This window comes from Oryzias latipes, chromosome 16, assembly GCF_053564925.1.
Source record: "Oryzias latipes strain Hd-rR chromosome 16, Olatipes_Hd-rR_3.1".
NCBI lineage: Eukaryota > Metazoa > Chordata > Actinopteri > Beloniformes > Adrianichthyidae > Oryzias > Oryzias latipes.
The window spans coordinates 24577266-24601505 of record NC_136252.1 but is presented as its reverse complement, the minus strand read 5'-3'; the positions used below and the strand labels follow the sequence as shown (position 1 = coordinate 24601505).

General features: G+C 42.8%; 1 protein-coding gene and 1 long non-coding RNA gene across 2 annotated transcripts; both read right to left on the bottom strand.

Moving 5' to 3' along the window:
• Nucleotide 1: 1 nt before the first annotated feature.
• megf8 (multiple EGF-like-domains 8) lies at nt 2-24219 on the bottom strand. The gene is made up of 43 exons (XM_011485509.4): nt 23825-24219; nt 17797-17989; nt 17514-17677; nt 17209-17418; nt 16921-17101; nt 16202-16290; nt 15047-15260; nt 14765-14948; nt 14345-14490; nt 14153-14263; nt 13914-14065; nt 13719-13820; nt 13406-13553; nt 12900-13063; nt 12383-12586; nt 11971-12168; nt 11557-11817; nt 11335-11453; nt 11097-11228; nt 10805-10918; nt 10564-10647; nt 10053-10292; nt 9757-9941; nt 9455-9668; nt 9094-9334; nt 8875-9007; nt 8509-8756; nt 8172-8282; nt 7966-8084; nt 7616-7853; nt 7196-7531; nt 6943-7078; nt 6632-6863; nt 6433-6559; nt 6142-6352; nt 4745-4959; nt 4441-4636; nt 4141-4309; nt 3866-4058; nt 3586-3756; nt 3312-3442; nt 3061-3193; nt 2-2961 (listed from the first exon to the last, which is right to left on the bottom strand). The coding sequence occupies exons 1-43, from the start codon at nt 23846-23848 to the stop codon at nt 1459-1461; spliced, it is 8676 nt and encodes a 2891-aa protein (XP_011483811.1). The 5' UTR covers nt 23849-24219; the 3' UTR covers nt 2-1458.
• On the bottom strand, nt 20299-23038 carry LOC144984591 (uncharacterized). The gene is made up of 4 exons (XR_013648389.1): nt 22898-23038; nt 22153-22244; nt 21927-22023; nt 20299-20437 (listed from the first exon to the last, which is right to left on the bottom strand). It is a non-coding gene; the product is annotated as an uncharacterized LOC144984591 (long non-coding RNA).
• Nucleotides 24220-24240: the final 21 nt, after the last annotated feature.

The window sequence follows — 24240 nt, the reverse complement described above, 5'->3', positions numbered from 1 at the left end:
ATTTTATTGAGCTGATTTAAGACATTTATTGTTCTTTCAGTCAATAATACTCTTCCCTTTAAAAAAAAACAAAGCAGAAACAAAAAAGAATGTATAAAAATAAAGCTAAGAACGAAATGTACATGCATGTTAAGTGTTTTATGGTTTCTTATGGAGGGCTGTAAATAATGTCAGGGCTTTACTTTGTAAACTTCAGAGAAGTTTAGCAAACAAAATAAAACTAAGTATTTTTAATCATAAAAAGCCAGCAGCACCATTCTGATTTCTTCCAACCGGATGCCATTTGTAGACAGTGGCTCATGAGCTCTCTACAGTGCAAAAACGAATACCAAACATGACATAATAAATGGAGAAACCTTTCACATGCAACTCCTCGATTCTAATATTGTAGTTTCAAGAGGACAATACTTTGCAAACACTTTTTTTTCTCAAATTCATATTTCCTTCAATCCAGTTTATGATTTACAAATACAATCATCTACGTTGGGATTCTGAAGATTCACCAAAACCAGGTAGAGCGAGCATGTCAGAGCAAAATTTAAAATAACAGTTTCAATAGGACGTATATTGAAGGAATAGTTAAACGTGATCAAACTGCTGTGATGGGAAAAAAAACTGAATTGAGAAACACCTTCCCTCATCTTTTTTCAATCAAAACGATGAAAAATGGTACATCTGCAGTACTACAGAATACACATTACACTTCTGTTACAAAAATTAGGTGTAAGTCAGTCGACTCACAAAACAAGGCAAGAAGTGAAGGCAGATAAAAATAATTTAACAGCATGAATATGAATATGCAAAAACATACACAAGTCACTTTAACATAAACATGTAGCTTAGCAGATTTGTACACACCCAGGTACAGTTCTAACTCACTCATATTGACTTAGAAATAAAAGCAAAACAACTTGCAAGCAACACACTTGTTTGTCCTGCACCGTTCGAATGCATTTTGCACATTATTTTGAAACAATTTGAAATTTAAAATTCTCAATAGCATTTTTTTGATTGTCATTTTGTGGGGTATAAAGCATCAATTTGTTTAAAAGCACGCAGAAATTTATGATTTCTTTTTTTTACATAGTTATTTCTCGTTCAGACCATTGAGTCTATTTTTGGATCTTTTTTAATCTGCTGCGTAGAGATTACATACAGTATACAACAGGTCGATGTTGATTCGTGTAGCAATTGTAGTGCATTTTTAGAGACAGCCGACTTGAATGTAAAGCATTGCAATACAGTATAGCAAGAGATCATACAACAAAAAGACACTTTTTTTGTTTTATGCAGTGTATGTACATCTTTGTTCAAAATTCTCCAGGTTAGCGACTGATTTAAATGGACTACTTCTTTTTGGAGTTTGCTTTGCGCCTATGAAGCTTTCATACACGTTCATATACTTTGAAGACGTCAATAGTTTCATCTATAACGTATTTTTTCGTGTTGCTTGCTTGCCTACATAGCCATAGTGGTCAGGTGCTGATGACCCAGCAGCCCCTTCCGCCCCACACCTCCCCCTGGGTGGCCGCCTCCACCACCATGGCCACAGTACTCTTGGAGATTCTGACGCAGAGTGACCAGTGCCGACCCCAAACAGGCACGATTTGGAGCCAAGACTCCCCCCGGGAGCTGGAACAGGACGGTAGCCACTCCAGCCATGCCGTCGTCTGTGGGCTCTAAGGTGATGGGCCCCACCTTGAAGGAGGAATAGGAGAAGCCCATGAGTTGGGAGAGGAAAGGGTCGGAACGACAAAAGTGCTGGTAGCCGCTGTAGTTGGATGGATGATGATGATGCGGGCCTTGGGGGCCGGTGGTGGTGCTGGCGTAGTGATGAGTGTTCAAGTAGTGCAGTGGTAGGTGCTGACAATTGTTGCCGCCTCCTCCTCCTAAGGTGAGGTGATGATGGTGGTGGTGGGCGGTTGGTCCGGAGCCAGGCTCATGTTTATAAGACACCGGTCCCCTGCCCCTTTGGCCCACCACCACTCCACCCAGCTTGCCCGTGCGAGCGTGAGCAAGTGTTACAGTGCTGCCCCCCACGCCTCCGCCCGTGGAAGGCAGATAGATGAGCTGGGGCTCCTCCGGCTCAAGGTATATGGTGAGTTTGGCGAAAGGCCTGGATGCCATTTTGGTCATCTCCTGAATGTGGCGACGCTGCTCCCGACGGAAGTCCAGGAACTGCTTAATCTTCCACAAGAGAACACAGACGGATAGGAAAAGGAAAAAGCAGGAGAAGAAAACGGAGAAAAAGACAAAAAGGTCTATGTGGGCTTGGTCTTGTCTCAGAAACAGGAGACCCTGAGATTCTCCGTAATGGTCCTCGGTTCCCACGCCTCTCAGAGCGATGTAGAAGCGACTAGATTTCAGGGAGTGCACTTCATGCGGGAAGGTTATGACCACACGGTCTCGAACTCCTCTGACTATGAGCACAGTCTGTGGTTTCCACACAGTTATGTAGGTAATGAGTCCCTCGGAACGCTCCTCCCGGATTTCCCTCTCTGTAGTTGGAGGCTTGGCTTGCAGCTGCAGTGGCGTGTTGGAAAGCACGGGACCCCCCAAGCTGGATGAGGAATTAGCAAACACTTTCATGGGGGATGGAGGCGGGTCTTTTTCAATCCATGTGTTCATTACACGAGTCACGGATTCCTCCTCTATCTTGATGGTGTGAATCCCTGTATGCTCGTCCACATCCACAATGAAGGTGTCGTGCGAGTTGGACACATACACCTCCACCTCACCAAAGGTAACGTCAATTGTGACCCGAATATCCACGTTTGTGAACTTCGGCTGCGCAGCAAAGAAGACAGTGCGACCCCTGGGCAGGTTGCGAATCGTTGGATCGTGAAAGCAGTTTGTTTGGGAGGTGGGATCGAAGCAGCACTCTGTGTCCACGTTGAACTGACGGTAGCACTGGCGTCCATTGATTGGAGTGCCATTGAAGGAGTCTTTGCACTTGGCACACTAAATGGAAGAAGCACAATAAGAAAAAACATCAAACTGAACCCTGATGACCTAAGATCCAGAAGACATGCACAAACACTGCAACGTGCATGAGCTGACCTGATGTTTGTAGCAGTCTTTCCGGTCATTCTGAGGACTGCTGAGGCAGGGGGGACTCTCCGTGTTGTTTTGGCAGGGGCATACTGTCCCATCCTTCTCATTACACGTGTCTGCATGGCCATTACACTTGCATCTGCAATAAAAAAAACATGAAGACTTCAAAGCTTAAACCGTTCTGTCTAATGTCTAGCAAATATTGTATTGTAGTTTTATTCTAACTGAAATGTAGGTAAGCAGCAACTATTACTCACTTGACACACTTTTCTTCGAGTAAAAAGTAACCACTAAGACAGCTGTCGCATTTGTCCCCAAAGCTGTTATTTTGACAATTTACACAAACAGCATTTTCCTCTGTGGGACCTTCATACACCCAAGTTTGAATCTGAAAAAAGTATTTAAATAAAATTAAACTTTAGCCCAAAAAAACAAAGGTGTATTGTGTATTTCAGACAATACACAAGATTATAAACGAAACTGTTAAAAAAATAAATAAATGAGAAAGTCTGAATATTTTGAGGTGCTTACGTGGTCAGGATCCACAGGAAAAGACTGGGGATCATTGCGAGCCTTTAGGTCTTCGTCCCGTGACAGACACACATCACTGTTTCCTTGGCAAAACTCCCGACACGGACGGCAAGAGCCTCCGCCTTTTGCAGAACCCACAAACAGGGGCTTGCATTTCTCACAATGTGTACCCTAAAAAATAAAACAAAGCATATTGAAAATCCATAAATGAATACCAATACATAAAAATGCATGTTAAACACCATACATTCTTCTAAAAAGCCTGTTAACAAACACTTACTATGGTGTTATTGTGACATTCCAGACAGACATCCGGTCTGTTGGCGCTCTCACAGTTGCTGTGTTTGTTACAGCTGCACTGAAAGGAGCAGTTGTCTCCTACAAAACCGAAGTGGCACCGGCAATCTCCTGGAGATGTACATGTTCCATTGACGCAACCTTGTGCACACACCGGCTCACATTGACCAGAGAGACTGCATGGCAAAAAAACAGGGGTAAGAGACTTGCACAAAAACTATGTTACTATACGGCTCAGACTGCAGCCCCACGGATCACCTGTTGAGTATGTAACCCTGTTTGCAGGTGCAGTGATATCCCTGAGGCAGGTCATGGCAGTCCTGAGTGCTGTTGCAGTGGTGGTGGCCGTTTGCACATTCATCCTCTTCTGGACAGCGGAGGAAAGACCAACTGGTGTTTCCTAGTGGACACACATCTTCACTCACACCTGAAAGCAAAGAATCAGTTAAGACTTAGTTGTTTCAAGACATACTTACAAAATGTACTGTTTACAAACCTTTCACATAAAAAATGGAGTCTTTACAACCATTAGCCAACTATTTTAACACATATTCTCACCATCAAGACCTCCTTGCAGGCAGCGTCCAGCCCCATTGCCTCCTGGGAGAGCACACCAGCCGCACTGAGGCCTGGCGATGCATTGGGAGCACTGGGTGAGCTGAGAACACTCCGCAGAGCAGGAGTCACCCCCGGAAAGTAATCGACCACACATGCCCGCTTCACAACGGAGGGGCGTGAAAGACGGGCTCATGCACTGGGAATCGAAACAAAAACAAATCGGTAATGATTCTCAGAATCACTGGATTCTGACGCTGCCAGCACTTAAGTAACCTGGATTGAGCAGTTAGAACTCCAACCCTACCTGCTGCAGGGCCATACTCCACACACAGTACTGCCACCCTCCGTCAGAGCCTCTGGAGCCCAGACAGGAGCTGCAGTTCTGCAGACTATGGCAAGGGGGAGGGCATGGCAGAGGAGGAGATGACTCCACTTGCATGGGTGAGACATTGAGAAGAGCGTAGCTAAAGCACGTCCAGTCATAGGTGGGGTTCACACTCAAGATGCGCCTCGTCTCTCCTTAAGAAAGAATGTGACATTCAAGTTGCTGTTTTTTTTTTGTGGAACATACAACAAAAATGACATTTAATAGGTTTTAGCACAGGGGTCGGGAACCTATGGCTCGCGAGCCATATATGGCTCTTTTGATGGTCACATGTGGCTCGCAGACAAATCTTTAATTATACTTTTTTTCATTAGACCAGTCCTTCTCGGGCGCGATGCGATGCCAGAAGTCAGTTTATTATTATCTATTATTTCACAGAGTTTGTACCAGCCGGAAACCTGTGAATTGCCGTGCCTAAAACTGCGCTCCCGTCTCTGAAAAAGAGCGCGCAGATGCGGGGACGGGATGTGTGAGGGAGAAAGCAGAGGGTGGGGCTGAGGTGTTGTGGGGACAGGCAGCAGGTGAACCGCGCAGGGATTGTAAAAACGTAAAACCCACTGCCCGTCACTCACTGCAGTGTGTGAGTGTGTGTTTGGCTCTGCGTCTGCATGTGAGCAGTCTTTCTCACATCTACAGAACATTTAGACCTACGATCACGTTTAAAGTCTCAACACCTGCATGAAGCAGAAACTCAGCACGTATCAACCAGACTAGACCATCAGCAGAACTACCACGAGAAATACTCATCATTTATTAGCAACAGCATAACAATGTTATTAAAAAGAATCCACAGACTTATTGTACTTTAAAAATGTTGAAATTACATCAAATGCACACATTCATTTGAATATTTAGTTTTAAACATATTGTAGCGGACTGACTTGGACTGGGTGGTTGGGTCGCGTTAAAAGTTCTGGAGTTCATTAAACGCATCAAGCAGATATCTGATTGGCCCTCAGTTCTGTCGCTCAGCCTGTTGTTAGGTAATTTGGACCAATGGGGTTCAGCCATGGGCCAAATAAGGGAAATGGGAGGGCTGGAGCAGGTGAATATAAAGTTGGGAGACGCGCTGTCGTGTCGGCAGGAGAGATTCAGGAGTTGCTGAATTAAATGTGCGGCGTTTGTTGCGGTCTGCAATAACAAGAACAAAGAACCTTAAAAGAGGTTAAGTCTCCGTGCCTCAGTGTGGGAAAGGGACACTACATTATTGTATGGCTCTTTCAAAATTACAATTAAAAATATGTGGCGTTTATGGCTCTCTCAGCCAAAAAGGTTCCCGACCCCTGTTTTAGTAGGAGACTTTAGAGCCTGTGTACCTGTGCGTTTGAACTGCCGGGTCCACATGCATTTCCCAGAAGCTGTGCATTTGGGGCAGTCGGAGGCCTCGCAGCTCGTTTCAGTACAGTTGCTTGATAGAAAAATCTCTCTCTGGTTGATGCGACAGTCGTGCTCGGAGGTGCAGCTGACAGAGCTGCTGATGCACGCCCCCTCTGGACAGTTTGTGCACCACTTACACTGTAATGCAGGCTGGGAAATGAAGAAAAGGAAAGCTATGAATACTTTATCTGTAGAGTTATTTCTGATTTGGAATAAGGAGTATATGATACCTGTGATGGAACAGAAAATGTTTTGGGATGACGGGCGAGGCATTCACTACACGTCTTAAGCCTTCGACACTGGTCTGGTTGCCGTGGAGTTGGGGAACATGACGACGGTGCAGAGTAGCAGCCCATTCTGACAAGAAGCGAGAGTTTACAGTGTAAATATGATGCATAGTAATAATTCAAGTTTAAGAAGCATGGGTACCTCTCAGCAGCATCTGAAGAAGCGCAGGTTCCTCGACACCAGATGCAGCTGCCTGTGGTGGTGTTGCAAGCCTCCGGTGTGGGCAGCAAGGCGCAGGGGTCAGAGGGCACAGACAGAGATACTAGTCTGCCAAGAGTTACTCCGTTGAAACCGCCTGACATAAAAAGGTGGCCGTCCCATTCCGTCATGGCCAACAACACTGAGCGGTTTACAGGATGTCCTATGGCAGAGACTAAAAAAAAAAACATGAACAGAATTAGTATTTTGTTTCTTGCTACTTGTTTGGGATACTTAGAGGAAGTTAGAGTTACGTGGTTTTATCCAGGTGTTACAGTTGATCTGGTACAGAGACACAGAGTTACTGTAGTCTTCTGCTTCTGTTCTCCCACCAATTATAACCATTGTGTCTTTGATCAAAGCAGCAGCATGAAAGAAACGAGAGGGGGGCTACAGAACAAAAAAAAGAGAAACAAAAGTGAATGCTTTTCCAACAGCTGAATGATAAGATGGTTTCTTGGATCTCTTAAATGATGTTGAATCAAAAACTAGAGGGGAGTTTCTTACCTTATTGCCCCTTGAAGGAACCAGCAGTGACCAGGTGAGATTGGGGTAATATAGACTGTAGAGCTCTCCTGAAGGCTCCACTGTTTCAACTTGAAAGCGGTACCCTCCAAAGACATAGACAGCATCTGTCTGCTCGTGGTAGACTGCTGAGTGACCATATAAACCTGTAGGTGGTGTGCCTGAGTGGGGAACAACGGACCAGCTTTCTGTTTGGGGGCTGAACTCAAGCAGAAGGTGGTTGAAGCCGTTTTCCGGAGAGTAACCGCCAATCAGTAGCACTGAAGAGTCTTTGCGTACTGTTAAAGTATGGCCTGCCACTGGCGGCAGCACTGAGCTCTGTCAGAGATGGACAATAACCAGATATTTGAGGTTAAAACCTAAACTTGTTTAGTTCGATTTTATTTCATGCCTCACACTAACCTTGTATTCCTTCCAGACTAAACTACTGAGATTGAGACTCCATGTATCCATGGCAACACCTTCTGGAGTGACACCACCCACCACTAACATGAGGCTGTGACCCGCTTCATGGCCTCCAGAACTAGACTTTAAACCAGTCAACAGGACAGAGGCATGGTGATAACGGGGGTTTGGAGTTGAACCGTCATCCTCAGAAGTTGTCAGGATTTCCGTCCAATTACGGTTTAACACAGAATATCTAAACAAAGATGAAGAACATTTTTTTTACTGAGACATTGGGAAAACATTTTTTTACTAAAATACCTGATCTTCTACTTTGGATTTACAAATGTCAGGCTTTGCTCGCCTACCTGTAAACATTTCCAAGAATTCCCTCTGATAGTGAGAGCCCTCCATACATCCAGATGTTGCCCTGCAGTCCAGACAACAGAGTGTGTCCCATCCTTTGAAGGAACCTGTAAGCCTTGTTCTGCAAACACAAACAATTACATTCATTATTTCGTTTGGGCTCCGAAGTAAATCTTAGGATATTTCTTATTTCTTTTCACCCCCGTACCTTTATAAGTTGGGTGTCCATGAGCGTCTCCCAAATCAAACTGCTGTGCTCCCGCAGAACTGAGCAGTCCGAACCAGCCCAATTACTGGAGCAAACACACACTCCCAGTGACTGAGACAAAGCCATTTGGGAGGGGTAGACATACAAGACACTGAGTCAGTTAATTTATAACGTTTTAAAACAGAAAAGCTCAATTTATAGAGGAGCACAACTACAAAAATATATACGTCTACTCTTCAAATGAAAGATTGTTTCCTAGATCTCCAAATTATTTTTCCATTTCCAAGTAGACAAACAACAAGGTTTGAACTGAAATGTAATTTTGCTTTGATCTTACTGTATTACAGACTCCTCTTCCTTCTGCTGCTCCACAATCCTGGGGGCATATTGGCCGATCACAGTGTGGCCCCCCATACCCCTGAGGACAATGGCAGAGCCCCCCCCGGCACTGGGCTTCACCTGGACACGTGGACAATCCCTCTTCTCCTTCAGAGTTCTGCTGGCATCGCCGTACCCAGAAAGAGGCATTGAAGCCCTGCGGTTTGTTTGAGGTGACGTTGGCTTCAAAGTAAACCGACATTACACCTTAAAAAGAAAAGGAAATATGAGGAGACGGAAACTTCTAACAACTTGCAGATTATGCAATTGGATTGAAAACATTGTGTTGTTTATTGTTTTATGTTTGTGCCTGCTCACACCATACCTGAGGTGGCTTCCACTGTAATGGGCTCACTCATTGTGGTACCACAAAAAGCTCCAATAAGGTTGTGATCAGAATGCACCACTCCATTTCCCAGAAAACGAGGAAGACCATCGAACACATAAACATAAGAACCCTGTGGATTAAACATTCACACACTTCATCTACTCGCAGTATTTACGCCAAAGGGGCAATCAGGCGCTGGCGTGCTTCTGGACTCACTTTACAGTACGTGTGGGAGTCTGGGTGAAGAGTGAGGGCAATTGGTGGACACAAGTATCCAGGGGGACACGGTTTCAGATTGTCAGTGATGGATAAGACCCACAAACAGTGAGACAGTCCTCCTTTCCCCTCGGTGCCACTCCGCCAGCCCAAAGACGATGATAGGGGCATGGTGGAGGAGGATGTGGAGGAGAGCAGGACGGAGCGACCCTGGCACTGTCGGTAGCATGTACCATTATTCCTATTCGACCAAAAAATAAGTTGAAATATTCTAAATGTTTTCCAGCTGCTTTTACATATTTGGGGGATTTAAAAATCAACTACTTCTTCCATCTCTATTAGGCTAAATAGATTTCCTTACCTGGGATCTCCATAGTAACCAGGAAGACAGGACTCGCAGTGTGGTCCCTGAGTGTTGTGAGTGCAGTAACACTGGCCTGTCTGGTTATGACAGTATCCTCGAAGAGGGTCGCCGTGTCCATTGCAATGGCAAGGCACACAGCCACCGCCACCAGCCACGGCGGAGCCAAAGCTCCCAGGACGACAGTGCTCACAGTGAGGGCCCGTGGTCCAATCTGGAAAAGAGAACATAAGAGTGTCTCTGAAAGTAAAATAAAATAAATCAATCAGGCTCTAAATCAAGAGGGTTTTTTTGAGTCTCACCTTGGCATTCATCACAGATCCCTGGAGCGGTAATACATGTGGAGTGGAAGTTGCAGCCACAGTCTACATCACATTCCACTCCACTTAGGACCAGAGTGGCAGGGTCAGATGTCCACCCTAGGGAACATTCACACTCAAAACGTGGGCTACCACTGCATCGGCCCTCTCGACACTCGTTGTAACATCTGCAAAAAAAAAAAAGACAAAAACTAATTTCTTACACAAAAATCCAGAACAGAGGAATGAAAGGAATACAACTTTTATGTTTATGCGTTTTTTGAGGCCGAAATTCTTACGTTTGGTTGCAGTGCAGCGTGCCATCTCCTGTGTACCCCCTCTCACAGTGGCACTCATAAGAGGTGGGTGTGTTAATGCAAGTGGCATAGGTGTGACAGTTGTGAAGACCTAGCCTGCATTCCTCTACATCTGGGCAAGTGGGGTAAGACCAGACGGCATCTTTCTCCTCATCCTCCAAGTGCTCAAACTCCATCATTATATCAATCGGTCTGGGTGGAGCAGAGGTCTGCGGTTCAGGGCTAAAAGAGGACAAGGAGATTTGAAATTGGATGAGAAGAACAAAATAAAAGCCCATTCTTTTCAGTATTGCTACAAAAAGCTGAATAATATGGAAGACTAGGTTACAGTGATCATAAGCAAAAATAAAAAAATCTGCAATTATTTTATTTCAAAAGCAACATTAAAAAATCTGTATAAGAGCATAGAATAAAATCTGTTACCATGATGCAAACAGATTTTAATACATCCATACGTTTGAAGTGAGTAACAAAAGTGTAACAAGCTTTTTACTTTTCAGCCCGAGCTTCAGCCACTGCCACACTGCAGTTGTAAACAGATGGATCGTCCACTCCGGCCCAGTCTCCCCTCAAGCATCTGGAGGGAAGAAATAGAGAATTAACCAAAATATAGTTCACATTTTTAGTTGCAACAAAGGATGTATTACTTAAAAACTAAATTCAAGTCTTGTTGTAGTGCTTGCGTGGATTATGCAAAGGCCAGTGATTAAAATTGTCTAGTCTGTCATACATACTTTCCAATTGTAGGGTTGTTGTAGTCTCCGCACCAGCCACACTGGAACGTCCGCAGGCAGTCAGTGCACGTGTTTAAAGCTGAACATTGTTTACACTGGGGAACCGAATGAACACTGACAAACAAGAAAAAAAAGAGTCACTGATTAATCATAACAATTCTATTCATGAGTAATATGAGCAAAAAACTGTTGGTGACAACACCATCCTTTAAGCATTTGGGCTTCAGTTCATTTATCTTTAAGACAATAGCAAAATGAACCTGAAATAAAAGAGTTTAAAAAATGTTTTCACCTGTCATACCAGTCCCTGCACTCTCCAAAGGGGTATTTTGTGAGGTAGGCAGCAAAATAGAAGCAGGTCTGGGCTGACTCACACCATGCACACTGGCTGGAGTTTGAGAGACACTCGCCACACGTCTTTCTCCTTTGCAGTAAACGGGGAATGAACAATAATAGCCAATTATATTCCTGTTTTTAAAAACATGTGTGATCTGAAATAAATGTGTTAAAAGGGTCGTTTCTAAACTCACTGGTTGCAGACTTTTGGACAGTTCCTTGGGTCATATATGGAGCCTTCCAATCTCCCACGTCTGCTGCACTGATAGTCACCTTTCTTGCTGGAGTTAATTTGCCATTCACAATAAGGGTCCTGTATACACAGTTTAGTTTGTGTCAAGATAAAGGCCTTTCAAAATAAAACTGGATATTAAAGGCATACATGACAATTTAAATAAAAATGAATCATCCTCTACCTGAGTGCAAGCAGCACAGTCTCGGTACTCCTCACACAGCGTGCAGTGTTGAGGAGCTAACAGCAGATGGCGCTGACCATCTCCTTTTCCTTCACCTTTGTCTCCCTCAGGACAGTGTTCCAGGTCTGAGCTGTCACGCAACAGACAGCGGGATAAAGATGGACACCAGCCACAAGACTGGTCGGACAGACAGGCCAGGCAAGACATGTAACCTGCACAGGAACCTGAGCGGAACGGCTCCAAGAACAGAAAGGAGATCTCCTGTGAGGCGAAATTGGAAAAAAAAGGAAGGTTGATAAATGATCTACTTCCATTTTGGCCCTAAAATAAGGATACCATAAGTGTCCTTAAATAACTCTTAATTGTAGATTTTTCCTCCTCACCAATTGAACATCTTTGTGTACCAATACTCACACTCCTTCCAGGTAATGTTCTGTTCCAGATCAGAGCCATCTCACTGGTCTGTCCTGAGCCTGAGTTGTTCAGGTAGCCCTCAGCTTGAAAGAGGTAATGGTTACCTCTGGTTAGGTTAGAAAAGAGTTTGCTCCCATCTGCTCGAACCAGCATCCTATAGTCTTTTTCTTGCTGTGCTGCCCAGCGACCCACCACTTCCTGATGAGAGTCAGCCATTAGGCAAAACATGGAGAAAACAGTCAATAGAGGGGAAAAAAAAACACACTCTGCATACCAAAACAGATGATGTACAGGCGTGTCAGTGGTCTAACTAAACGTTAAACTGTTGTTTTCTTTAAATCAAACACAGTTTAGTAGGAAACAACCTTCCTGAATTTGAAATGTTCTATTGTTGGTACGCATGGTTCCTCACCAGTTGGGTTGAGTTGGGCCCGGCTGCCATTCGAGCCTCAAAATGTAGTCTTTGGATGCGAGCCCACAAAGAGACAGTCTCTGTGGGAGGGGGTGCAGGTGGAGGCCCACCCCACAATGGGTGGATGAAGCCCCTGAACTGTAGAGCTACATCCATTTCTGTGGTGGGGCTGAGAATGATATTGGTGCTGCGGAGGATGGACACCTAGTGGAGGGGTGAGGTGAACGGAGGATGGTGGAGGATGGAAGTGAAAACACATCAACAGGAGCACTATCCTCTACAAACTGTTTGACTACTTGAATAGAAAACATCTCTATGCAAACGAAAAAGAGAAAAAGAAAAATCATTAAATAAAGAGAATAGCATATTATAAAACAAGTTAGAAAAATTAAGATTATATTAGCGGAGGAGCAGAGGACTCAGCGTCTCAAAGGAGGGAAGGAAGGAGTACAAGCAGCATAGGAGGTAGCTACAACCACAACCAGCAGAAAGAGCAATCGAGATTAGGACTCCATACCTTGTCAGGCTGGGAGTCGTTGCGGGGGTGCTGGAAGGTGAGCAGGTGCAGTCCCGGGACATAGTTCTCGGTGCGACAGGAGTGGAGGGAGGTTAGGAAAAGGGTACGCTCCCCCCACCAGCCGTACGCCCCTGAGATCTGGTCCACACGGCACGCACTTCGCTCTGCGAGACCGAGAGGGAGAGGTCAGCCACACAAAAACACATCTGACCTCTTCATGACTTTAATACAGCTGTTTCCTTTGTTGAAGTGATCTTTGACTGATGTGTGACATGCTCAGGAGTAAAAGGGCTGGACTTCACTGCCATGAAGAGTTGACGACTGGACAGGCAAATCACAGAAAAGCCTGAGTAGCATGTCCAATCGTAGCTGAGTGTAGTCAAGTCATTCAACTCCATCTTTGTAACACGCCCCACAGGAGTCAGATCCCTCCCATGTCAACGCCCAACTTTTTTTTTTTTGACCTATTTTTCTTTTGCCCTCCTTCCTCCCTCCCTAGGCCTCACCTGACACTGGTAGGCAGGACTCATTCTGAACACACCAGCCAAATTCACCGGGGGCTCGAGCCAGAGATGCTGGAGTGCCACTGAACACCAAACAGGACTGACAGTCAGACAGGAAGCGGGCCAGTCCCAGGCAACCGGTGCTGCCACACTGTGACCAGAAAATGGAGGTTATGCACAACAAATGAAATCCAGACTTACGTTTAAACACATCTAAAAAAAGATTTTGGCTTGCAACAAATTCAAAAGAAAGTTTTTATAACTTCAGATCTGTCTGAAGGAGGAGATCCGGAGAACTTCTTGTGAGAAATATTACCGGGTTGGTGGGCTGGTACTCTCTACAGCGACCTTCACACCAGCTGCATTCTGGGTTCTTAAGGCACATACTTTCATCAAGGGCCTCAGCACAAACAGCATCCTGAATGCACACAGAAAAAACACAACATCAAAATCTTGAAATCTTTTATAAGAAAGCAATCCTTTAACTAATGGTTTCATTGTTTTAACTCACCCTGTCTCCTTGATCACTGCTGACAAACAGTGGTACTTTGTAGGCCACAAGGTCTCCACGGGCCACACCACTGTAACCACCAGCAACCAACAGCACACTTCCCTCCATCACTGCAGCAACGTGGGAGTAACGGCCCCTCACAGCTTCACCATCTGACAAGAAGAGTTCAGAAAACATTTGATGGCCACAAGTATCACAAATTCCCAAGAAAAAAGTCAAAGAACTTCAGGCTAACTCACTAAAAGACCATCTATCTCCTGTTGACACCCACTGGTGACACCCCAAATGATAAAAAAAGATTTCCTCGTCAAAGCATTTTTCTTCTTGGTAGTGAATGTGAACATTCCCTCCTGTGGGAAAGAGGAGAAACAATCAAAACACAAACAGCCTGACATGGTTTAAAAATATAATGTCTGCTTGCTGAGCCTTACCATAGACCACCATGTAGTTCCCAATGACAGTAGCAGTATGAAACGCTCTCTCTCTGGGGCCTGTAGCTGGAAAACGTGAACGGAAGAAGGTCCAGAACCGCTTGTCCACGTGAAAGACGTCGGTGTTGTTCACCCTCACACTAAACCTTAGGAATAAAAACAAAGTATTTACCTTTTTTTAAATTGACACTTTTTTAATGATATAATGCCAACTTGTTGAATTCTAGTTCATTTTTAGTATCAGCAAAAGAATTTGAAAGATTTGTCCTTACTTAAAACAACATTCTTTCTAACAGTGCTAAAAAAAAGTAATCTACCTTCTTTTTAAATAGCAAAGATACACTCTGACATGCAAAAACAAAACATTACTGCTCTTTCTGAAGCCAAACAGCATGTAGATGTCAAAGACAAAGAGTGTACCTAGCAGTAGTAGGCCTGTGGCCTCCATAAACAAGCAGGGTTCTGGATGGGCTGTGGAACACCATGGAGTGGCCGGCAGTGGCGGGGGGTTTCCCACCGGTTGGTTGAACCGTCTCCCATCTTCCAGAGCCATGCAACCCAAACCGATACAGAGTGGAGGAAAACATGTCCTCCTCAGTGCGACCTGGGAAGGGAGTTTGCAGGAAACATGTTTCTCAGTGGGGAGGGGGGCAAAGGCCTATTAAAACACAACCATTTGGGCGACCCGAGCTTCAAACTCACCTCCAAAGACATACATAAAACTGTCTACTACTGCTGTGGCATGGTTAGCCAGCTTCGGGGCACCACGTGAATTGGAAAAGCCGAGTTGTTGCCAGTCATCACGAAGAGGCCTGTACATCCAGACGTCACACGCCAGGGAGCCATTGGCTAATTCTCCTCCATAGATGACCATATTACCCTTGTAGTCTACTGCTGTGTGAGAGTGGCGAGCCAACTGCCATAAAGCAAGCAAAGAAGGAAATAGGTGAAAAAGTTTGCTAATGAACAGAAAATGTATAACTGTTAACATTTTATATATAAAAAAAAACTTGATAATTTGGCAAAATCTACAGACACTTTAACAAATGTATGATCATGAGATGTTTATCAATACAACTGATTAATAAAAAGCCTTTTATTTTATTGTGTAAAGGCCCGTACACACCGGGACGAATATTCGCCAGGCGTTATTCGCTAGCGTTTTTCGTGTTCACACCCAGGCGATTTTCGCTGACGATGAGCCGAGCGAACATGCAATTTCATTCCCCGACATTAGATGGCGCTTAATGTGAAACAGAAATACTCCTGTACACAAGGTGGCGCTGCGCAACTTTACGCTACTTAAAGTCGCTTTTCACTCAGAAGAAGAGAGCAAGTATTTACGCGCTTGTCAGAATCAAACAAAGAAAACATGAATATTTCAAGCAGAAATAATGACGGACATTCTAAAATATCTCCGAACCAAGCACCAGTTGGAGCAACTGGTGCTTGGTTCGGGGATATTTTAGAATGTCCGTCATTATTTCTTCGCGGCTGTGTAGATGCTACTCGGCGTCTATCTTCTTCGCTGGTATGTGTGCTCAGAAAGGCAGTTTTGTGTTTGAGCGCCCCCAAGTTGTGTTTTACTGTAACTTCAGAGGCTCCAGACACGTGTGCAAAAGCGCCGTTCTCATTGGTCGAATAGATTTCGACGCGACGCGTCGAAAAAAAAACCCGAACCCGAGGCGGTTTTTTTTTTTGACGCTTTGACGCGTGGCGTTTTTTCGCGTCGGTGTGCACACTCTCATTGGTGCCCTTTGTTTAGTCACGAGGCGTTAAACGTCGGCGAAAATCGCGGGCGAAATTCGTCCCGGTGTGTACGGGCCTTAAAACAAGTATAGAAAGAGAAAAACTTACAGGGGAGTGGCCATAGGACCTGCTTTCCCATTGGTTGGAAGTGAAATTGTACTTGATTAAATCTCCAAGAGCTCTGTTTAAATCAAATCCTGCAAGACAAGTTGAAACCCAATTATTTTGAAGAGGAATAGGAATCAGTCAAACTCATTACAAATGTAACACATATTAAAACCTGGATGTTTACGGTAATACTTTTGAAAAGGGTTTTTTTGTTACTCAGTGAAATTAAACAGGATACTAATGGAATATCTACCACAAAAAGAAGTTAAAAAAAGCAAGTTTAATGTACAGTGTTGCCTCATTTATCGTGGGGTGACATTCTGAAAATAAGCCGCTTTAGTAGTCAGCTTTATTTTTTACAATCATAGACGTTTTAAGGCTGTAATTCCCCTCACTACACTTTTCTCAGAAAAAACATGAACATTTTCACACTTTTCTCTCTTGTTTAATCTCTCAAAGTTCAAACCTTCGGAGAAAAATAACTCTAACTTCTTATATATCAATGTATTTGAATTTGTCAATGGAGGAAATTGCTTGGCATTGGTCTACCGCCAATCAGGATGCAGAAAAAAAGGCATGCAAAACTGCACAAAGTTGAATCTGTGAACCACAAAGATTAACCGCGATATAGTGAGGCATCACTGTACCAAATGTAAGCAGAAGTTCATATTGTGACACTAAAGCAGTAACACAAGGTGAGATAAGAATCTGAAACTTACCACCAAATAAATACAAGGCTCCAGTTGATGACAGATACACGCCAGCCGAACCCGTCCTTGGAGGATTGTAAGGGTTTCCCTCACTCACCAGCCACCACTGTCCCGCCCCACTGTCGTCTCGGAAACTAAGCTGGCAGTTCTGACCAATGAAGCCCGATTTACACTGGCAACGTTCTCCTCTCTGACACAAACAGCAAAAAGATAAGACCTGGTTAAAATCATCACCCAACTTCTGAGCTAAAGGTTGAAGTTTTGGTTCATAGTTTTTGGTTGATAGTGTTATTATACCTTGTCACATTGGCCATTCATGGAACAAGCAGAGGCGCACAGATTCATTGTGCACGAAGCCCCACCCCAACCTTGATGGCAGTGGCATTTTGATGTTGTAGAATCACAGCGGCCGTGCCCCCCGCAGGCTCCCGGGCACAAAGAGAAGGTGTAGGTTGCATTGAAGCCCAGCAGGTTGTAATTAGCATCACTGAAGAGGTGGATAAGCATCTAAAATGGAAAAGCTTAACTGTGAATACAGATCAACGTGTGCCTTTATAGATTTGTTATACCTAGTTCATAAAATAGTTTGTTATCATTTGTACCTTCCCAGATTTGGCTTCAATGGGTTGAGGCAAGGTGTTACCACTTAAACTGGCAAGCAGAGGGCTCTGATAGGAGTCACCATCATATATGAACAGGTAGTCATATGTACACTCGGTGTCCATAAAAGTGAAATTCAAGACAATTCGGTGACTATTGCTGGGAGCTGAGAAATAAGTTGAAAACATGTAATCAGTTTTTTATTTTTAGAAAAGCATTCGCCTAAAATGAAGGTTGCGTCAATAAAAACGATTAGAAAAACCACTGGATTCAAACTTCAATTACCTTTAATAAGCCACTCGCAGTTCCCATTGACCGAGTAGTTTCCTGGACCGTCTGTGACGTAACCCGGTGGTCCCCTCAACACCTGCCGGTGGCCTTTGCAGTTCCCTGCCTGGTGGACAGGCAACATGGCTGACAGCAAAACCATCAGGATGATGACCGAGACAGGGAGAGGGGAGGCCATCACTGGGACTGCCTAACATTTGGGGAAAAAAAGTTGAATTTAATTCAGGCATTTTCCTGGTAAAAACTTTTTAACTCTAAATGGCAACGACATCAGTTTGATAGCAGGAAAATGTATAGGGTACGGCTGCACGATATGAGGAAAACATTAACGATATAAATGATCAATATTTCAATGACGATATAAGTGGGATCCATGAACAAACAGCAAAACAACCAAAAACATCATTTTTGATCAACTGCATCAGTTTGATTTAAATAAGAGTTAACCCTGGTCTACATAAGAGGTGAACATCTAACATATAAGGCTCCATCTGATTGGTCAACAACGTGAAGGGGTCCATACAATTGGTCAAATGCATAAAGGGATTTATTTGATTTGTTAAATCCTTCGAGCTGCCATAAAATTGATTAAGTATATTTAAGGCTACCATTTATCCCAAGTTTTGCTTTCTTTTGTGATGTGGGACGATAAATTTGTGATCTATTGAGCATGCCTATTATAGGGGTGTAATGATTGTTTTTAACAATGATTTGATTTATATCATTTGTTGTTGGCGATACGATTCATTGTCGGTATTGGTTCATTTTGAACAATCCAATTCTAAAATCGATCCAGGACATCTTTAGCCAATAATGTAACCAGTGTGACTCAAACATAAAAACCTGGATACTGAACAGTGCAGGTGAAATTTCCCAGATTCCTAATATTTCTTACAAGATAATCAAGAATCAAATTATATATGTGTACAAACAAACAAGTAAACAAGAATTAATGTCAAATCCATTCACATTTTAGTTTCAGCCCACTGCTGTTTCTCCACATCAAAAACTTTCAAATAGACCTTTTTCACACTTCCGCATTTTTCGACCGGAAATACGTCAATGACGTGTAAAACAACTTCCTGTTAGCGTAGCAGCACATATGAAGAATGGCAGAGTCGAAGAGTTGCAGTCTCTGTTGCGTTCCAGGCTGTTCGTCTTCCTACCAAAAACAGCCTTACCTTTCATTTCATTATTTTCCTGTGGATCCAAACCTGAAACCCAAATGGATATAGGCGATGCGAAGAGATGAAGGGCATAGTTTTAATGTAAACACAGGTAGCACCCTCTGCTGCCGGCACTTACTAACTTCGCTCCGGATTGTGGTGCGGCTGCGTCGTTCGTCGCCTGAAGAGTGGTGTCGTCCGGAGTATTTTCCCTTGGAAAAACTTTACTGCTCCTTTGAGAAGGGAGTCAGTATATGACAGAACCTCAAACGTCAGTCTATGCAGCTATGCTGTGAAGATACTAGCATACGGTGGCTAAGCTAAGGCAGTAAAGATGGATCAGGACTACGTGACACAGGTAAGGTTGTTCATAATGTGTTTGGTTAACGTTAGTCAACTATGTGTACCGTTATTGGATACATGCATTTCTACCTGAAAAAATTAATGTATATAATAAAAGCTGGTCACGCTCTCACCTATTTTAATTACATGTATTTAATCACTTTTGAGCATTTTGTCATTTTGTAATTTCCTTAACAAAAATAAATGAAATGTATTTGTAATTAAATACTTAACATACTTTTCAAAACATGATTACTGTGTTGTGTTGAAAGGTAGCATAAATATATTAAGACTGATTTTTAATTTCTTTATCTTCACATGTGCTCTGGATGAGGCTTTGGATTACATCCATGACTTAGAAGCCAAGTTCCTTTGCTGGACCCAGGAGACGATGTCATGGCGGACAAAAGTTCCTCGTTCAAGACCTCCTAACTGACATTGGATCTAAGATCATCATTCCACCTTTTAAGCTTTCAGCTCAATTCAGCAAGGAGGAAAATGAACAAATCCAAGCCATCACCCGCCTCAGAATTATGGTGGAAAGAGTGATCGGTAGGATAAAGTCCTTTCACATCAGGAACTCTCTGTGCCGCTCACACTGATGGGCGGTGTGAATCAGATCTGGCTTAACCGCCGTGTTTTGGCAAATTATCAAGGACTTTTTTGTTTTGAAGAGTGAATTAATGTTTGGTATGTAAATAATGTATAATGTTCAAATAGTATGGAAAAATTTAGTGTTTCCACATATTCTTAAAATCTAATTAAATATAAATGTTATATTCGTAATATTTTTCTGTTGAAATGTGACTGACTACACAAAAAATTAGATGAACAAATAAAACAATTTTGGTCAAAATTGTGCCTCATTTAATTTTTTGGTATGCAAATAACATCAAACATTTACAATAAAAAATAACATTACAGATCAACAGTAAGACAGAAGGCTGAACTGATTGTTAAAGACAAGATAAGTGTAATTTAAGGTATGCATTCATGCATTTGCCACAATATATATCCAAGTTCTCTTTCATTCCATCTCAGAAACCCATCCAACGCAGCCATGAGAGGTTGGGGCTGCACCTGGCATAATCTGCTTCCAGATGCCATCAGATATGGATCTGGCTGTGGTCCTACACAAGAGAAACACAACACACAAAAGTTAGACATAAACTGTCAACCAGGACAAAACTGAAGTTTTAATCATCGGTTCTGAAGACAAGAGAGAGATGATTTTACCACATCTTCATAATTTTAAACCTTCTCCATGTGTGAGAAACCTGGGCGTACTTTTTGACTCTGAGCTAAATTTTATCCCACACATTAAAAATGTCGTTAAGACAGGATTTTATCATCTCAAAAACATTGCCAGAGTCGCCCGTTCCTCTCTCTTGCCAGCACAGAGGTACTAATGCATGCTTTTATTTTCAGTCGTTTAGATTATTGTAATGCCCTGCTCTCTGGTTTACCCAAAAAGTCTCTTTCAAACTTACAACTTCTGCAGAACTCAGCCGCACGAGTTCTGACGAGGACCAGAGGGCGGGAACACATTACACCGGTTTTAAAATCGCTGCATTGGCTCCCTGTGCGTTTCAGGATTGATTTTAAAGTTCTTTTAATGGTTTATAAATGTTTTTATGGTCTTGGGCCTTCTTATTTAAATGATATTCTTTTAAAATATGAGCCCTCGCGGACCCTGAGGTCCTCCGGTGCTGGCCTCTTAGTTGTTCCCAAGGTGAGGACCAAAACTTATGGTGAGGCTTCGTTCTGCCATTATGGTCCTGGCCTGTGGAACGGCCTGCCGGAGAACCTCAGGGCCGCAGAGACAGTAGAGGTTTGTAAGAAGAGGCTCAAGACTCACCTTTTTAATTTAGCTTTTAGTTGATTTTAACTGCTAATTTATTCTATTAGTTTTAATATATGCTATTTTATGTATTTATTTTAATTTTATGCATCTTATTCTCAATTTTATGTATTTTTTTTTCTTCTTTTTTATGTTTTTAATTTTAGCATCTTATGATTTTAGCCCCAGTGTTTCTTGAGGGGATCTTTTCCTCCAGGGATTGCCGGCTTGGTCAGCGGTTGTTGCTGCAGTTGTTGCCCTTGCTGGGGCGGCTGGGGTCTAATTTTACAGCTTTTGGGTGTGAGGGGGACCCCGGTGTTGTCCCGGTCTGGGTGGGCGCTGTGGCGATGTTCCGGTGGCCGGGCTGGCTCCTGGTATGAAAGGATTCCCAGATACTGTTTCCTCACAGCAGAGCCAAGCCATACTTGTTTGTTTATTTATTTATTTATTTTTTACAGTTACATAGTCATATTTCATTGTACGTGGGAGCCATGGGTCATGTGCTTTAATGGAGGGGAGTGGGAAGGGTGAAGGGTGGGTTGGGGTTTTTATTGTAATGTTGTGTGTTTACTGTTTTTAGTGTTAAAGCGCTTCGAGCTGCAATAAAGTGCATGAGAAGCGCTATTTTATAAATAAAGTTTGATTTGATTTGATTTGATAAGTGCATAACTACATTTCAATTTAATTCATTATATCTGCTGTAACCATAATTTGGTTAGTCATAAGATTAGAAAAAAAACAAACTTAACTTGCTCACAAAGCAACAAAAAGTTAATTACCTGTATATGCCTTGTACAGTGTGGACCTCTGACCGTCCCTGCCAACTGTTTTGGGCTTTTGCACCACCAGCTCACTAACCGGTTCAGGATGGATTCCCTTATAAGTAAAAGGCAAAAAGCAATTACAGTCTGTAGTCACTACTTGGGGTGTTTTTATAATAATTTAGAGTTGTTCTGGATACACATCCGTTCTTAAAAAATAATGACAATATGATCACAAACCCACCTGTGCTCTTGGTCTGTGCCATCTTTGCAAGCCACTCGTGCAGGCCGGGGGGGTGGAGCAGCCTGCAGACCCAGCTGTGAATAATGTGCGCTCTGGAACAGGATGGCAACTATGTGATTGCAAAATCCTTTAGCAGCCACACAACTGCAGAAGAAAGCTTTCAGGTTGGCACATTCTGCATCCAGCGATATCTAGACACAATAAATTAAATAGGTTGAAATTAAGACATACTTATGTTGCTACATCAATGTAAAATGAAACTATAACTTTCAGTAGGGTGACCAGATTTGAGTTAGTAAAAAAGAGGAGTGAAGTGAGTTTGTGAGATATTTCATCGAGAGTAATTGGTGTTCAGAGCTGCATAAATGAAGCAAATATAATTACATTTCATCTATGTTCAATGTTATTTTATTATATAAGTATCAAAAGAGAGGACATGTCCAGGAAAAGAGGACTTCTGCTCACCATACTTTCAGAAAAATAATACTAGTAAGTGAAGAAAGTGCCGCAACCGCAGCAAAAAGAATGAAGACGCATTTGGGCAACTTAACATTTCTTATTTACAGCTTCACCAAATTTTTGGGTGTTATGTTAATCTCATGCCTTTTCACTTAAACATACACACAACATATTCACTGCGATGTGTTATGCCTTATATTACAAATTAATAACACCAGGATTTACAGTTGACGTAAACAAAGAGTTAGCGGTGATGCGGCTATGGCTAAAGCTAGCTGAAGCTTACCTTGGTAATGGTGGATAAACTCTTCGTGGACGAATTTATATCCCTTGTCCAATTTGTTTCCTTTAGTGGACGAATGCATCTTCACACTATTCATCACATCGGTGCTGGTGAACTTCGGAACACAACTCGGGCTCTTCGAAAACACTCTAGGCTCTGCCATTCCTCCGCAAGCGAAGCACAAACCGGAACTAGGTTTACACGTTGATGACGTACTTCCGGTTTTTGCGAAAAAGGTCTATTGAACAATGTTAGAACTTTCTACCACAATCTGGTCGGATCTGGGAACAAAAATCGATTCATCACTGATTATTTATTACACCCCTAGAAATTTATATTTATAAAATTCAAAATACTAATTATAGTTGTAATATTTTAAATGAGAAATTTAGTGTGGATGTAGAAGCCTATTGGACAATTACCTTTTTTGTTAATTGAACTGACTCCAAGATACCCACCATGTGAGTTCTTGTGTTTTTATGGCCAATAAAACGGCAATATCCCAATTTATACTGAACAATAAGAGTTAAATGATCTTTCCTTTACTGAAAAAGTAGGGGAATCCCTTCAAATCTGATACTTTGTGTATTTTTGTGGTTCAAAGATTCACCAACATTACAAAGCCCGTATGCTACTACCACGGCAAATATGCAAGAAAACAACCAAAACACACGTATTTGTTTATAAGAATTGACATTTTAATCTTAAAAAATGGCAACGTCGCATGCAGATGTACCTAGCCGTATTTTCTAGACAAAATACTACATGTAAATAAAGCAAATTACTCCATCTTTAAAAAGGACGTATCTGCGGGCTATTAATTTGAAACAAAGCTAGCAAACAGGCTGCAAGGCTAAGAAGCTAGCTAAGACATACCCGTTATTTGACCCTAAACCGGTCTTGTTTTATAAAGTACAGTGCAAAACTTACCAGTTCCCGTCTCTTTCGTTGCATGGTAATTCACATTTTTAGGTAATCTTGTAAGTTTATCGACGTCTTGGGAGACATCGATATTTTTAAAGGGCTGCTAACTGTCAAAACACTCCAGAAAACGGAGGCTGCAGCACGGCGCTGGGCTAGCTTCTGAGCTAGCCTCTCAGCCGAATCCAGATGCGCAATCCTTAGTGGCTGCGGAGGATCATGATAATAAAGCACCGCCGAGGCTCATTCCTTATTATGTAGTGACGGCAAAATCCTAAAAATTGGACATATAACCCACTCCAACAAGTTTAGAGTCAATAGGGTGGCATCTTAAAAACCCCGATGTGGCTTGTTGTGCTCATAAGCTGTTTTGTTTGTAGCATGCTAACGGATGATTCCAGCACAAAGGGAAGCTGCTGTTCAAC